Source organism: Hippopotamus amphibius, chromosome 3 (assembly GCF_030028045.1).
Source record: "Hippopotamus amphibius kiboko isolate mHipAmp2 chromosome 3, mHipAmp2.hap2, whole genome shotgun sequence".
Lineage (NCBI taxonomy): Eukaryota > Metazoa > Chordata > Mammalia > Artiodactyla > Hippopotamidae > Hippopotamus > Hippopotamus amphibius.
Genome location: NC_080188.1, coordinates 51,918,374 through 51,933,596, shown reverse-complemented (window position 1 = coordinate 51,933,596; position 15,223 = coordinate 51,918,374). Strand labels below are relative to the sequence as shown.

Sequence of the window (15,223 nt, the reverse complement as noted above, 5' to 3'; positions counted from 1 at the left end):
TCCCCAGAATTGTACCTCCAGCCCTAACCTCTTTCCTGAATGTCAGACTCATAAATTCAACTGTCTGCTTAGTGTCTGTATTTGGATGTTCAAAATATAACTCTTGATTCTCTTCTTCATAACCCGCTCTGCACCCGGGCACTCCCATCACAACCCTCACCCCAGTCTTAGTAAACAATAGCTCCATTCCATAGGTCAAAATACCTTAACATCATTCTTGAATCCTTTTTTCTCCTACACACCACATTCACCCCATTAGCAAATCTTGTTGACTTTACCACTGAAGTAATCCAGAATCCAACCCCTTCTCCCCACCTTCATCATTACCGTTCGAATCCAGACTACCAGGCCTGCCCTCCCCTACCACGAGTACCATCACAGTTTATGTTCAACACATTGTTAAAAAGCTTACTCTGGCTTCCGTAAATTAGATCATCTGACTCTGAACATATTCCCAGGTCCTTTCATAGCCCGCTAGATCGAGATGATCATGCTGTCTCCATCTCTTATACTCCTTTCCCACTTACTCACTCCACCAGCTACACGCCCTCCTTGCTGTTCCAAGAACAACCCGAGTCCACTGCTGACTCCTGACCTTGGCCTACAAGAGAACGGTGTGGCTCATTCACTCCTGTTCATTCCCACCTCTGCTCAGTTGTCAACAGATTTGCTATAATACAGCTCGTGAGAAGGAGGGAGGGAGAGCAAAAAAGGAAAAGAAATTTAGTTGTAAATGTGTCTCAGATGCTGGTCCTAGTGTCCCATTTTGGCTTTTCTCTAGCCCACCCTTTTCTGGGATTGACCAGATGATGACCTACAATTTGATTCTCAAAGGAATTGAAAAAATGGATTTTCCCAGGAAGATAACAAGACGACCTGAGGATTTGATTCGGAGGCTTTGCAGGTAAGAATGACTATTAAAAACCCCTTATTCTTGGGGAAGGTGTGACGGCTTCTCATTTATGCTGCCACACATTTTAAAGTTAGGTATATATTTACTTTTTGTACTTTTCTATGTAGTTAAATTATATTTAAAGAAAATCATTTTCTATTTTGCCGTCTATGCTAGGAGTTTGAGTTTCCTTCATGTTATGCACAGTGCCTACTAGTAGTTTAAAAGAGATGCAAATATTTCAGGTTATCTATGAGAATCATCTTTGTCTGTTATAGAGGAAAACAGAACCACAGCACTTAGTTTAATAAAGGAGTAACTTGCAGCCTTGTTATTTTGAGAGAAAATTAGCTGTAATGATAAAGTGTTACTATAGGCCCTCTTTTAATCTTTACTTTTAAAAAAATACTCCTATTTTAAATTACTTCAAATTTCTACTTACCATTAAAAATAATTTATTGGCGAACAGAAGTCTTCTGATTTTTGTTTAAACTTCATTTTGTCACTTTTTTTGCACATTTGACCTTTTTAAAAAGCATTAAAATTTAGTAAATTTAGAACATGAAACCTAGCTGTGAGTTGCCCACAGAAATTTCTGCTTGCTCCTAAAATTTAAGCTCTATTGTAAATGATTCTCTAAAGCTTTCCCTGGTTTTCTTAGCAGACTTGGTAAGATAACATCCTCCTGTTCTTTTAAGCATTTATTCATAGCTCATATAAAGCACTGGGAGATACCTATATCTATATCTATTCCTGTAACTATATACCGGGAAATGTAGATATTGAATACATATGTTCATATTCCTGACTGTAATTTGACTGTGGCTCCTCCAGAGACGGCATGTGTTTTCCATCTGCTTATACTCAGATGTGCCTGGTCTATGAATATTGTTGACAAAATGAATGAATGAAGAAAAGTTGTTCGATTTTAATGTAAAATTCACTCAAACACAATTATTATTAACTGACTTAACATTTTTATTTTAGGCAGAATCCAACAGAAAGATTGGGAAATCTGAAGAATGGCATCAATGACATTAAGAAACACAGGTATGTAATTACTTCTCTGCCCAGAAAAATCTAGAAATTTATTTTTAAAGTGTGGTAATCTTGAAGCTTCTCTTAGTACACTGTCAAGATCCGTACACAGATGCTCAAGTTTTCCTTTTTTGTACTTTATTTTTAATTTGTGTTTTACTAGCTGTGATGAAGTTATAAAACAAATTACAAAATCACATATTCAAGTTGTAGCAACTTAGTTTTTATCTGCTGCAATCTTTATTGTTACTTTTTAATATTAACTTGGATTCTATAAAGCAATCAAGTTCTAATTTTGACATTTGATTTGCATTTAAAGTAGGGTAGTTATTGTTGTCAATATTCAAGAGGATGGGTCAGCGAAACCAACTGTCAACTAGCATTCTATTCCAGTTTTAGATAATATTATATATTTATTTTAAACATAGTTTTCCTTTGACTAGCTCTTCACATTTTGAAGCTTCATGTCGTATTTTACTTCTTGAGTAAAGTGCATTGATTTCCACAAAACCTCAAAGTGTTTTATCCTTATGTAGTAATCTAACAAGCATCTTTTTCGGGTCTGTGAATTTTGAAAGCTGGTCTTTAAAACCATCAATAACTTCCATAATATAAACTCTCTGATTTGGTTACATATGTGGAAGTTCCAGCCTTGGAGTTCTTTCTTTAATCGATGCCTAACTAAATCCTGCAATCCTCGAGATGGTTTGATTTTGCTTACGATTTACAGATGTGAAACCACCTATTGCTAGTACAAACAATAAATTTGAGAATTTCATTACTTAAAACCCTTGAGCACACTGTTGTGTTCACTTTCATAAAACACCTCTCAATATTTTATTCCTCTCTGGATATTTTTACTGAAGAATTAGGGGCACATCAACACAGTGTGAAAATAAGAGGAGAGATGCTGCTGAATGGAAACGCTATCCGTTTTTCTGAACAGTAGTGGTGCAGCTCAAAAAAAAAAAAAAACCCCAAGCTGCCAACCCTGCTCTATCTATTCATGAACTTTCTTGAAATAAAGCCATGTATTCAACATTGTAAATTCATATCGGGCTCTGCCTTAAGGATATATCAGGAAGGGGATGAGGAGGCAGGGAGAGAGGAAGAGATGGAGACAGACAGACACATCTGTGGATTTTATAGACATCAAAATGCCTAGAGTATTTTATTGTTTTTTTGTCATCTGTTGTCTTTAGTGTAAAGCTCATTATTTGTCTTAGATTTCAATTTATCTCTCTTCCTACATGCTGTTATCACAATTTCTTCTTTCGTGATAAAATGACACATAAACATGCCATTCATATTGAACAAACAAGTGTACTGTCAATTAAAGTTCCTCTTCCAATGTATTTTCCTCTTCTGTCTCATTAAGGAAGGGTCTTCATGTTTGCTCTGGGGTAGTTAGGAAATAGAAGTGATTTAATTGTTAACAGGTTCCAGTTTTATCTCTTACTTCTTATTTACCTGAGGCTCATTTAAATGTAGCTGTCAAATTGTGATTGGATGCACATGCAAATTGATGCTAAAGGATTTTCTCACTTCTGTGTGGTAATGAAGAATTTTGAATTTCCTTCTCCATAGGGATTAATTTGCCCACTCTTCTTAACAGACAGGATGTTCTTTGCCAAGTAGCTGAAGCACACAGCTGAAGCTGCCGTGTGTAGGGCAGAGTTCACTAATAAGATGTACCAAATTTACACAGTGCCTTCTGGTGAGCTCAGGGAGATCAAAAACATTATTTCATCTGATTTTTGTAGTGTTTCTTAACATACAAAGCTGGGGCATAGGGGTCTGAAAAGTAGATCTCTTTTTGCTTTCAAATAGGAGTGTTCTATAACCTTCCATAAGTCTCCAACGCATATATAGCTTTGCTATACAGTGTATTCTAGTAATTAAAAAAAAAATTCTTTCTAAAATATGCCATCAGATTTTCCCACTCCTCTCTGAAGTACAAAATTTTTTTTCTTAGTGAACCATTTCTTCAATTTAGTATTTAAAAACAATACAGTTAAACGTGGCATATTGTTATATGTTTGTCCAGTCTGTGTTAAATCATATTTCCTAAAAATAGAGTTCCTCCCTCTCCTGTTTATGAGTTAACTTATAAACTAGGTACCAATCCTGTCTCCCAACGCATCTCTGAAAAGAGGAATAATATATTTGTAGGGTACAATTCAGTCTTTTCTGCTAGATAGAGGAGTAGTTTGTTTCAAGTCTTTTAATGTTACCTTTAATATTTCTAGTCTCTAGAATTTTACTCTCAAGAATAGCTACAAGTCTTCCTAAAAATGAAGAAGCAATTTATGAGCAGTTGCTGCTAATATTTCTTTAGTGAATATTTTTCACACACGAGTACATGCTGGCACTTGGATTACTTAAAATGTGGTTAGTGTCAAAAAGGCCAAGTGTTAAGTGAATAACCACTCATGTTAAGCAAATATTGCTATAAGTCAAATTGTAACAAGTACTCAGCAAGGAATGCATAGGCTCTTTGATTCAGTAGAATAACAGAATGATTTTTATTAATATTTATGGAGTAGCTTCTGGGTAGAGAGCATTGTAAAATATGTGAAAGGGAATTGTGTCAGTCTTTGGTGACAAAAGAGAAGAATCCACAGAACTGTGTGCCTAGAAATCCCTAAAAATGGAGCCTCGGTCTGTGCAGGGAAGATGATGGGTGGATGAAGGAGAGGACTTCCGCGGTTTTGCAGCAAGGACAAGGGAAGCCATACAGCTAGGACTCTCACTCTTTGCTTACAGACTCAGCAGTTTAGACCAAAATGGTACTTTGGGTTAAGAATGGCATCTGAAATGGAATGTATTAGAGCCTGCCCTCTCTGTTTTTAGTACTTTTTCTCTTGCTAAGCTTAGACTTGGAATGGGAAATCCAGTCGAGTGACCCAAAATCAACTCCACGAGTGGGAAGAGATTGAAAAAGGTAGAAAAGCATAACTTGGGGTATGGTTGGCAGAAGAATATGAGGCCCTCCTAAAATCTCCCAGCCTTCATTCTCATACCTCCCACCACTACCCTGACCTATCATGCCCCCTGTGGTTATTCTTCATATAGCAGCCAGAATCGTCTTTTGAAAACATATTCCGATTGCATCACTTCCTTAGAACTTTCTCCTGGCTTCCTGAGACGCATAAAATCTTGATTCCTTGTTGTGTTCTACAAGACCTTACAGAATCTGGCCTCTGGCTGGTTCTCAGATATCATATTTTTTTCTAGTTTCCCCTCCATTCAACACACTTCAGCTCATTCCTATCACTTTCTTTCATTCAGAAGGTCATTGCCACAAATCTTCCCATGGCTTCTCCCTTCCTTTCATTCTGGCCTCAATTCAAACATCACTTCTTCAGATACCACCCTAGCTAAAAGCAGCACCTCCCAACCCATGTCCATCCCAGTCATCATTTACCATTTTATTCTCTCTTATCTTCCTAGTACTTATCAGTATATGAAATTAATGTAAGTATTCCCATTGTTTACTTTTTTGTTTGGTTACATGTCACCTCCTACCAAAATAAAAATATCTTAAAAGCAGAATCTTTGTTGTTTTTGATGCCTGGGACCAAGTTGACTTTCCATAAATTTTTGTTGGCCAGCTGACCTGACCTAAGTATCTCAATAGAAAAGATCCGTAGATTTAGAACAGTATTATTCCATGTTCTTTATAAGATTCTGAGAGACAGAGTACATTGTTTCTGTCTGAGAGAAGCAAGTCATCCTCATTTCTGGTGTTGCATTTACTGCTCACCCAGCCTGGTATGTATCCTAAAGACCAGATCAGTCCTTTTAGATTAATGATTTGGAAGCAATAAATGAGAAAATTTCATCTGGCCGTCAGTTTCATCCCATTACAGGTAACTGTAAAATACTTTTTATGGTGGAGCATCTTATATACATTTCACCAAAAGCATCACCACCGTGGCAGTGTGGTACCGTCAGACATGATAGTTAGCGGTCCTATGTGAGCATCTTCTCTTGAAGAGTCATTCAGTTATTCAATGGATATTACTTTGAGCCCCTGTTTTGTGTCAAGTACTATTCCAAGTGTTAGGGACACAGAAGGAAAGGAAACACAAAAACTCCTGCCCTCATGGAGCTTGCATTCTAGTTGGGGAGAGAGAAAATAAAGATGATGATTAAGTAAAGCATATACTAGATATATTAGAGAGCAGTAAGTGCTAAGGAGAGAAAACAAAGTACAGAAAAGGATGTGCAGGTGGGGTGGGGAGGGGTTGCCATGTCAGATTGGATGGCCGACAAAGGCCTCTCCAAAGAAGATGCCCTTCTAGAAAATACCTGATGGTGTTGAGGGAACAAACCATGTGGAAATATGGGGAAAGAATAGTTGAGCTACAGGGGCTCAAGTGCAAAGGTCTTAAAGTGGGAGCATCCCTAGCCTGTTGGAAGAATGTTGAGGAGGCAAAGGAGCAAGGGAAAGAGAAGAAAAAAAGTACGAAGGTGATAAGGTGGGGGAAGGGTGGTGGTGGAAAGGGAGATTTTTGTAAGGTCTGTGGGTTTTAATAAAGACATGGTAAAAACTTTGCCTTTTACACTGAGTGAAATTAGAAGCATTGGACAGTGTTGAACAAAGGCATGATGTGACCTGACTTGCATTTGAAATGATCACCCTTGCTGCTGGGCTGTTTCCCATGGACAAAAGCAGGAAGACCTGTTAGAAGGTTATTATAATAATACAGGCAAAAAATAACAGTGGCTTGGCCCATGCTGTTAGGGTGGAGGTGTTGAGTATTTGCCAGGTTCTGAATACCAACGTATTTTGAAAGTAGCAGACTAGATTTACATATGGACTGAGATAGGATGTGAGACAAAGGATAACTCCAAAGTCTTTGGTCTGAGCAACTGGAAGAGTTGAGGCAAGTTTGTTGGGGAAGATTTCAAGTTTCAGTGTGGACCTGATACACGCTAGATGTCTGTTAGACCTCTAGTGGGGAGCTGGTGAATAGCACTTGTAGATAGCCTGTAAAGCAGTGTGTAGGAGGGGTTGGAGGGGGGGCTTGGGTGGAAATAGCAGTTTGGGAGTAATCAGTTTATACATGCTATTTAAAGCCACAAGAGTGAATGAGATTTCCTAGAAAGTGGGAGTAGTTGGAAAAAGAAGAGGTCCAAGGACTGAGCCCCAGAACACGCCAACTTCATGTGGAAACAGCAGTGGAAAATGAGAGAAAGCACCCAAGGAGGTAGGAAGAAAGCCAGGACAAGGGCATGTCTCCGGGGCCAAGTGGAGAAAGTGTTTCAGGAAGTATGAGTGATGAGCTGTAGCACATGCTGCTAACAGCAAGATGAAAACTGAGAACTGATGCAGTTCGATGGAGTGGTGAGGGTGAAACCTGTTTGCGGTGTGCCTGACGTGCGGCAGTGTCGACTGAAGGAAAAGCACACAGCCTAAAAGCTGTGTTTTATTCAGGGACCTTACTGAGGACGACAGCCCAGGAGACAGCCTCTTAGCTCTGAGGAACTGCTTCAAAGAGGTAAAGGAAGAGTCAGGATATATAAGAGTTTTTGCTTTAAAAAAAAAATGTAGTAGAACATAGATTACTGCTGAAGTGGGGAGGGGCAGTATAGGGGTAGGGGAGTAAGAGGAACAAACTATGATAGAATAAGCCATGATGATATATTGTACAGCACAAGAAATATAGCCAATATTTTATAATAACTATAAATGGAGTATAACATAAAATTGTCAATCCCTATTGTACATCTGTAACTTACCTAATACTGTACAGCAACTATACTTCAGTTTTAAAAAGAAAAAATGTTTACTGCTAATCACAAATAAAAGACATCTCAAGTCAATGATTTTACTGCTTTTCTATATTTGGGAAGATGCAAGAGTTTGGCCTCCTTGAAATTATTCCTTAGATATGCATCTTAACTATCTAGGGCCAGTATTCTCTTTTTCTCCATCCTGAATTCCCCGTCGGGTGGCTGCAACGGCTGATGGCTTCAGGGCAGGCAACACTCAGTGTTTACTGGAATGGCAGGCAACAGCATTGTTTTGTCCACGATTGATACAGCAAAGAGTCGGAGGGGAGTTCAGGTCAAGGGAGAGCACTTTGGGCCTGGGAGAATTTAAATGTTTCCATACTGATTTGAAAGATTCAGAAGAGAGGAGAGTTTAAGGAGTGTGTCTGAATAGGGAATGTCTACAAGATCAAATACACGGTAGAGGAGCTGATCTTAGCGAGAAGCAAGAGCAGTTCGTTCATGGTACAGGAGAGAAGGAAAACACACAGATGTGGGTACATAGTCAGGTGTGCTGGTGGAAAATTGTAGGGCTCTTTCCTGCCCCTGTTTTCTTCCTGAAATAGGAAGTCAGGCCATCCTTTGGGAGTGAAGATGGAAAGGAGGTTCTGGAAGGTTGAGGAGAGAGGACAAAGTGTGGATTATGAGTCTAAGGGAGTGTGACGAGTGGAACAACAGGGAAATCTAGACTGACTGCTGGACAGCATTAGAGGCCCCCATGAGGGTAGCGGGCATGGATTTAAGGTGAGACACACACGTGTGTGGGCATGGTTGAGTATTCTCCTCCGATCACTTGCCTCTGTGCTGTTGCAGGCAGGGAGCAGGCACCAAATGAGTTGACAGACAAGCTGACCTGCTAATAGCTTATCAGATAAGCAATATTTCTCTGTACTTTTCTTGTTTCTCAGGTGGTTAAATGGTTTTAATTGGGAAGGACTGAAAGCACGGAACCTTCAATCACCTTTACAAAGAGAGGTATGGTATCTACTGTATTACTCTCTTGATTTTTTTCCTAAGTGTTTGTTTTTGCAAACAGATTTTAGGGGTGTGTGTATGTGTGTGTGTGAGAAGAATAGATTAAAAATTTTTTTAACAGTTTTTAAATTTAAATGAAAATGTCATTGCAATTGTGACTATATGGTCTAAATAGTATTATCTATTCAGTGGACCTTAGCTCAGCTCTTAGGAATGGATTACATGTAAATCTAAGTCCCAACGTAGTCAGTGTTGGTCAGGCTGACAGATGTAATTTAGAATTTTCCAGTAGCTGTATTAGAAAAGGTAAAAAGAAATGGGTGAAATTAATTTTAATTATCATAGTACATTAAAATATTATTTCAACATGTGACCAACACAAAAATTAATATTAATAAAGATGTTACATTTATTTTTTTCACACTAAATTTTCAAAAATCCCGAGTGGATTTTCCACTTTCAGCAGGTCTCAGTTCCCACTAGCCATATTTCCCGTGCTCAGCCCCACGCACTACTGGTTGGACAGCGCAGCTCTAGGGAAAGCAGAGCATCTGCTGAGTTGGGGAGGGAGGGGGATGGGTCAGGAATAATCCAGTCAACACCCTGCAAACGTTGTGTTGTGTTCCCTGTAGAGGAATTTTGAGATTGACATCTGAATTTTTTCATCATACGTTTAAGTCATTGTGGAGAATGTAATTTCTAGCATATTGTAAATATTGACATTTTATAGTAAAACATTACTCTTACTTTGCCCCTTTAAATATATCCAATGTAATCGAAATGCCATTGAGATATGAAACCCATCAGCCATTTAAAAAAGACAGACAGAAATATTACATCATTCTTTTCTCTCTAAACTTCTATTTCCATATTTTCATTAGATTTTCTCTATAAAATTTCATCCTAACGTAAAAGGTTTTTATGCTGGATGGTCTTCTATTAATCATTTTTTTAGTGCCTTTCAATTTTAGTTTTATAAATTTCACTGGCAACACAAATATTTCTTCTGGATTCAGTTATGTTTTTTGTTTTCTTTTTTCTTTCTTTTTTTTTTTAAGCTCTTTATTGGAGTATAATTGCTTTACACTGTTGTGCCAGTTTCTGCTCTACAACAAAGTGAATCAGCTCTGTTTATACATATATCCCCATATCCCCACCCTTCTGAGACTCCCTCCCAACCTCCCTATCCCACCCCTCTAATTCATCATCCATCATCGAGTTGATGTACCTGTGTTATACAGCAGCCTCCCACTAGCCATCTATTTTACTTTCAGTAGCATGTATATGTCAATGCTACTCTCTCACTTCGTCCCAGCTTCCCCTTCCCCACTCCCCAACCCCGTATCCTCAGATCCATTCTCTACATCTGCATCTTTATTCTTACCCTGACACTGGGTTCATCAGTACCATTTTTTTAGATTCCACATACATGAGTTAGCATACGGTAGTTTTTTTTCTCTTTCTGGCTTACTTTGCTCTGTATGACAGACTCTAGGTCCATCCACCTCACTGCTGAGTAATATTCCATTGTATATATGTGCCACATCTTCTTTATCCATTCATCTGTTGATGGGCATTTAGGTTCCTTCTGTGTCCTGGCTATAATTACATTTTTGTAGCATGCAGTATCAAACAACATAAAAATATTATAAATTTTTAAAATAATTATTAAACAATAGTGCTTTGAAAAGAAATTATTTAATGTGCTTGTGGATAAATATTATTTCTTTAAAATGGTATCAGATTCCACATCAGTTCTATTTCTCTTTTAAAATTATTTTTATATAGATGAAAGTGCTGAGAGTTGTGTTCATGTAAATAAGTAAATGAGAGTGGAGAATTTTATAATAGAAATATCACTTTGAACACCTTCTGAGTAGTCTCCTTGTCCCCCAAAAAACTCATTATGATGGGTCATAAATAGTATTTTTGGTGATCTGTCATCTGATAATTCAGTTAGGTACTAATGAAAATTGTTTGAAGACAAAGAATTGGAAACCATTTGATTAGCAAAGTAATTTAATACCAGAGTCATTTCATTCTTTCAACAAGGTCACTGATATTTTGAATTGTCTCTTTGTTTGACATTCTGGAGAATTTATATGGGTCAATTAACCCTATAAAAATTCAAGATTAGTAAAAAACTTTTATAAAGTGGAAAAAGGATTCCGGCAAATTTTGATTTTTTTTAATATTTCCTTTTAAAATATTTTGCAATTAAAAAAACATAATTTCTGTCACCTTTTTTTTTTTTCAGAAATAACTCCTTAAGCCAGGTAGCTCCTATTGAATGTAATTCTGGGACCCAGTCCATTTGTTCTAAAGGGGAGATCTCATGAGGCTGAGCGTGTGGCTCAAAAATGATAACTGGTCATCTTTTCCTTACATGTTCTTTACAAGTGGTTGCAGTAGAAAATTAGTGTTCAGATACAGAAAGCATTCCCCATATGTTCTAGCATGCTTCATCAGCATCATCCTCACCTTTGATTTAATCTTTTTTGTACTAGCTCAGTGGACCCACAGATCACAGCTACTTTGACAAGTATCCTCCTGAGAAGGGGGTGCCTCCAGATGAGCTGTCAGGCTGGGATAAAGACTTCTGACAGCAGAAAAGAGATGATTGCTGCCTACATACACAAGAGGACTATGAGGACCAACAATCCAACACTGATTATTTCTCTCTGGAGTAGTATACTATCTTTCAGAAGACCATTAGCGAAAAGAAATCCCTGCCCATGAGCTGGAGGTGGGAGATGGTGGGTACGGAGGTGGTTCGGAATTGTAATGTTTCATTTAGATGCTGTGAATTATGCATGTGTTCTGTTCTTTGCTTTTCTCAAATGTTGAAGACTATCCTAGTCCCCTCTCCAAAGTCAGAACCATTTTTGTTAAAGGGACATCATTTTCTCTGCAATCTATTGCTCCATCCTGATCATACTTGTCTCCTTTGAGTCCTCGTAAGATTTAAAGTGTCTTGCCCTTGAGCAACTAAGTCATTCAAATAGAAGGAAGAACAAGTGTGAATTTTGGAAGACTTCCCGTGTTCTCAACAACCCCATGAGAGCATTATGGCATCTTGAAGTCATGGTTTGCAGGAAACTTAGCAGTCAGTAGAAGTTCTTGATTTTCATCTGCGTTCAACCTAGAAGTATATTGATATGCTTCTGAAACTAATCTGGGGAAAGGCAAATTTGAGTATTAGTTATTGGTGTACCGCTTTCTAACATAAATGAGTTAATTAATCCAGCCAGGAAATTATATTCAACTGGAGAACTTTGAAAAAATAAACAAAGTGAAAAATATTTTTATTCTCCTGTGACCAGTTTTGATACCTCAGTGACTTTTCAAAAGTCTCGTTAAAGGTGGTTATAATGGGTGGTTAATTGATGGGCTTTTGGAAAGGTTTTATCTTACATGTTAAACATTTTCACGATCAGATTCGAAAACATGCAGATACTACATTGTGAAGGCTTTTCCTTCCCATTACGTATGAAGGAGAAAAAATTCTAAAAGGTAGAAATGCTGACTCTTTGAAACTCTGAGATACTTTGGCCAGTTCTGTGATTGTTGCTATTAACAAACCAAGAGTATAGAAATAACCACAGTTAATTTTTAATGAAAATCCCATTGGCAAATATTGATGCGCACCTAATCACTGCTGCATTAATAACTTTTTAAAAAGACTTTTGAGTCATGGGAGTGTTTATAATTTTAGATTGTTAAGGCAGGCAAGCCGCTAGAGAGGTGATGGGACAGTGCAAGGGACATCCAGCATGTGCCCCCCTCCTGTCTCCTCCCTGCAGTCTTCCAAATAATGAACAGATTTGTTTCAATAGCATTGGACGCCAGTAACCTAAGAACTTTACTAGTAGAATGTTTTTATGTATGGATCATGGTCATTCTCCCACCCTCCTTCCCAAATGCATGGGAAACAGACTTTCTCTCTGTCTTTTTGATCTGGCAGGGTAAAAATAACGTCGCCGTTCCTGCATTATTCAAGCTTTTGGTTATACTTTCATATGCTAATGTTCTATAGGAAAAGCAACCTCTACCCACATCCACCCATATTTTCAGCTTTCAGAGAGTCAGCTCTCTGCTGCCTGAAGTGTTAAACCAGATAAGTGAGGCCCAACCCAAGAAGGTGCATCCTTAACAAATTAAATTTCCACATTTAGAATCCTTTTGCTGAACCAAAGAATTTTTGTTTCCTGGAGTAGTATTTTTAACGTTTATGTATTGTACATAGAAGAACCATTTTTAATAGGATCAACATAACCCGCTTAATGAATTTCTAAGATTTTTAAAAGATTTTTATTTGCATTTGGTTTGTAAGCACTGTATGTTTTTCCATGTATATATTTTTAAATCACCCACCTATAAATGTAGGAAATTTATGTATTGGGTGGATATTAGAACTGTACAGTTATACTGGCAATGATATTCTCAATGGTGATCAATAGTTGTAATTCAAAAAAGACGCATATACAAATAAAAACCAACTTAGAGTACTACAAGTTTATTTTGGCTATGACTGGCCATGTCAATATATAATCTCCACATGTGGCTTTATCGTGTTTCCTTTAGAGCACTTTATAAAGACAAAGAACTGAGAGATTGAACTCTTAATACAATCTCATTTCTATTTTGTAGCTGGGTGATTTGGGAAAATGACTTTACTTTTTTGAGTACTGGCTTTCTCACCTGTAGAAAAAGGCATAGTAAAATAATACCTACTTTAGGGGCCTGTTTGTGGGGAGTAAATTGATACCTGGACAGTCCTTTGCTAATTTCAATGAAATAATCAATGCTGCATAGATGGGAGCTACTGTTACTATCTCTGTTAGAATTAAAGGGGCCTTAATAACCATTTAGTTGTGAACCTTGTGTATCATTGGTATCTGTATGTATAATTGTACCAATTAAATCCAATATGTCTTTTCTTTTTCTTTTAAATCATGAAGTAAAGATGGTTAATGAAACTTTAGTGCATATGATGAAGTTAACCCTCACCAAAATGAAGTGCTTTATTAAGAGCTCACTGCTCACCTAAGTTTCTAAGTTTTAGCTTTTTATAAATTAAGGATATATATGTATATACATATATATATCTTCTTAGAAAATACAGAAAATTATCCCCTTATATACAGACCCATCATTTTCCTAATCATTAAATCACTCCTAATCTGTCTTTTCTGGGTGCAAAGTTAATTTTTCATTCCTGAGCCTCTTCTCTGTGGGGCCAACTTTTCACAATGGCAGTTTCCTAATATTATCTCTAAATATTAAAATGTCTGGAGGGAGGCAAATGTAGTGGCAAAAAAGTAAAAGATCTGACGTCAAAAATTATGGGTTTGAATTCTTGCTCTGTCCAGATTTGCATGACCTTGAATAACAAACCACATTTCTTCATCTATAACATGTATACATGTTATATACATGTACTACAGAGCTAGCACATGTAAAGTTTTGGAACTCTGAGCCAGAATATTATTACTTGTAGGTCATCGATAATAACCATTTGGAAATAAACATATACGTATATTTCTTTTTGGTATAATAAGAAATCCTTGCTTTTTATTGCCAGGGATTGTGCTAGGAATATTTACATCCATTATCTCATTCACACAAGATTCTAAAATAATTATAAATACACTGACTATTGACTGCCTTCAAAGCTAAATATTGGCCTCAAATATGCCTTTCATTCTCCGTTTAGCTGTGATGGTTTTGCATGGCTTAGTTCCAGTTGCTATAACAGTAGAAATTAACCCACAACTTAGTTGCTTGGAATACCGTTTTATTCTTCTTCTAGATTCTGTGGGTCAGGAATTTGGACAGGACATGGCAAAGATGGCTTGTCTCTCTACCACAGTGTCTGGAGCATCAGGTGGAAAGGTTCAAAGACGGGGCTGACTCCGTGGCTGGGAGCCAGACTCATCTGAAGCCTGTTCGTTCATGTATCTGGAGCCCGGCCTGGAACTACTCCAAGACTAGGACTGCTGTCCAGTGTGCCTACACACGTCCTCAAGATGGTTTGAATTCCTCACATTATGGTGTCCTTAAAGTAGTCAGACTCCTTCGTGGTGGCTCAAGAGCAGGTATTCCAGCCAACACGGAGACGCTGCACTACACTTTATGAACCAGCCTTGGAGTCAAATCACATTGCTTCTGCCATACTCTATGGGTGGAAGCACAAGCCCACCCAGATTTGTGGGGAGGGAACATAGGCTCTATTTCCTAATGAAGAGAGTTTCAAAGAATTTACAAGCAAGTTTTAAAACTGTCACAACCTACTTTCTGGCCACAGACTATTTACATTACTGCCATATGCAAAATAAATTGATTCTTTCTCAAGAGCCTCCCTAAAAATATCATTTCATTACATCAGATTCAGGCTCAATGTCCAGAATCCTGTCATCTAAGTTCAATTCAGGTGTGGGTAAAGCCTCCTCAGGTGTAATTCCTTGGATACATACTTTTAGGTCAGAAATCCTATAAACTAAATTAACAAGTCATCTATCCCCACACTCGCAACAC

The 15,223-nt window shown here is 37.7% G+C and overlaps 1 protein-coding gene across 1 annotated transcript in view; it reads left to right on the top strand.

The window, feature by feature from the left end:
- Positions 1 to 11,406, top strand: part of PRKG2 (protein kinase cGMP-dependent 2) — a 95,169-nt gene extending 83,763 nt beyond the window's left edge. The window contains exons 16-19 of the mRNA XM_057727952.1: positions 782 to 904; positions 1,880 to 1,942; positions 8,620 to 8,686; positions 11,194 to 11,406. Of these exons, the coding sequence (XP_057583935.1) occupies positions 782 to 904; positions 1,880 to 1,942; positions 8,620 to 8,686; positions 11,194 to 11,289 (349 nt within the window). The 3' untranslated portion in view covers positions 11,290 to 11,406. The remainder of the gene's footprint in view (positions 1 to 781; positions 905 to 1,879; positions 1,943 to 8,619; positions 8,687 to 11,193) is intronic.
- Positions 11,407 to 15,223: the final 3,817 nt, after the last annotated feature.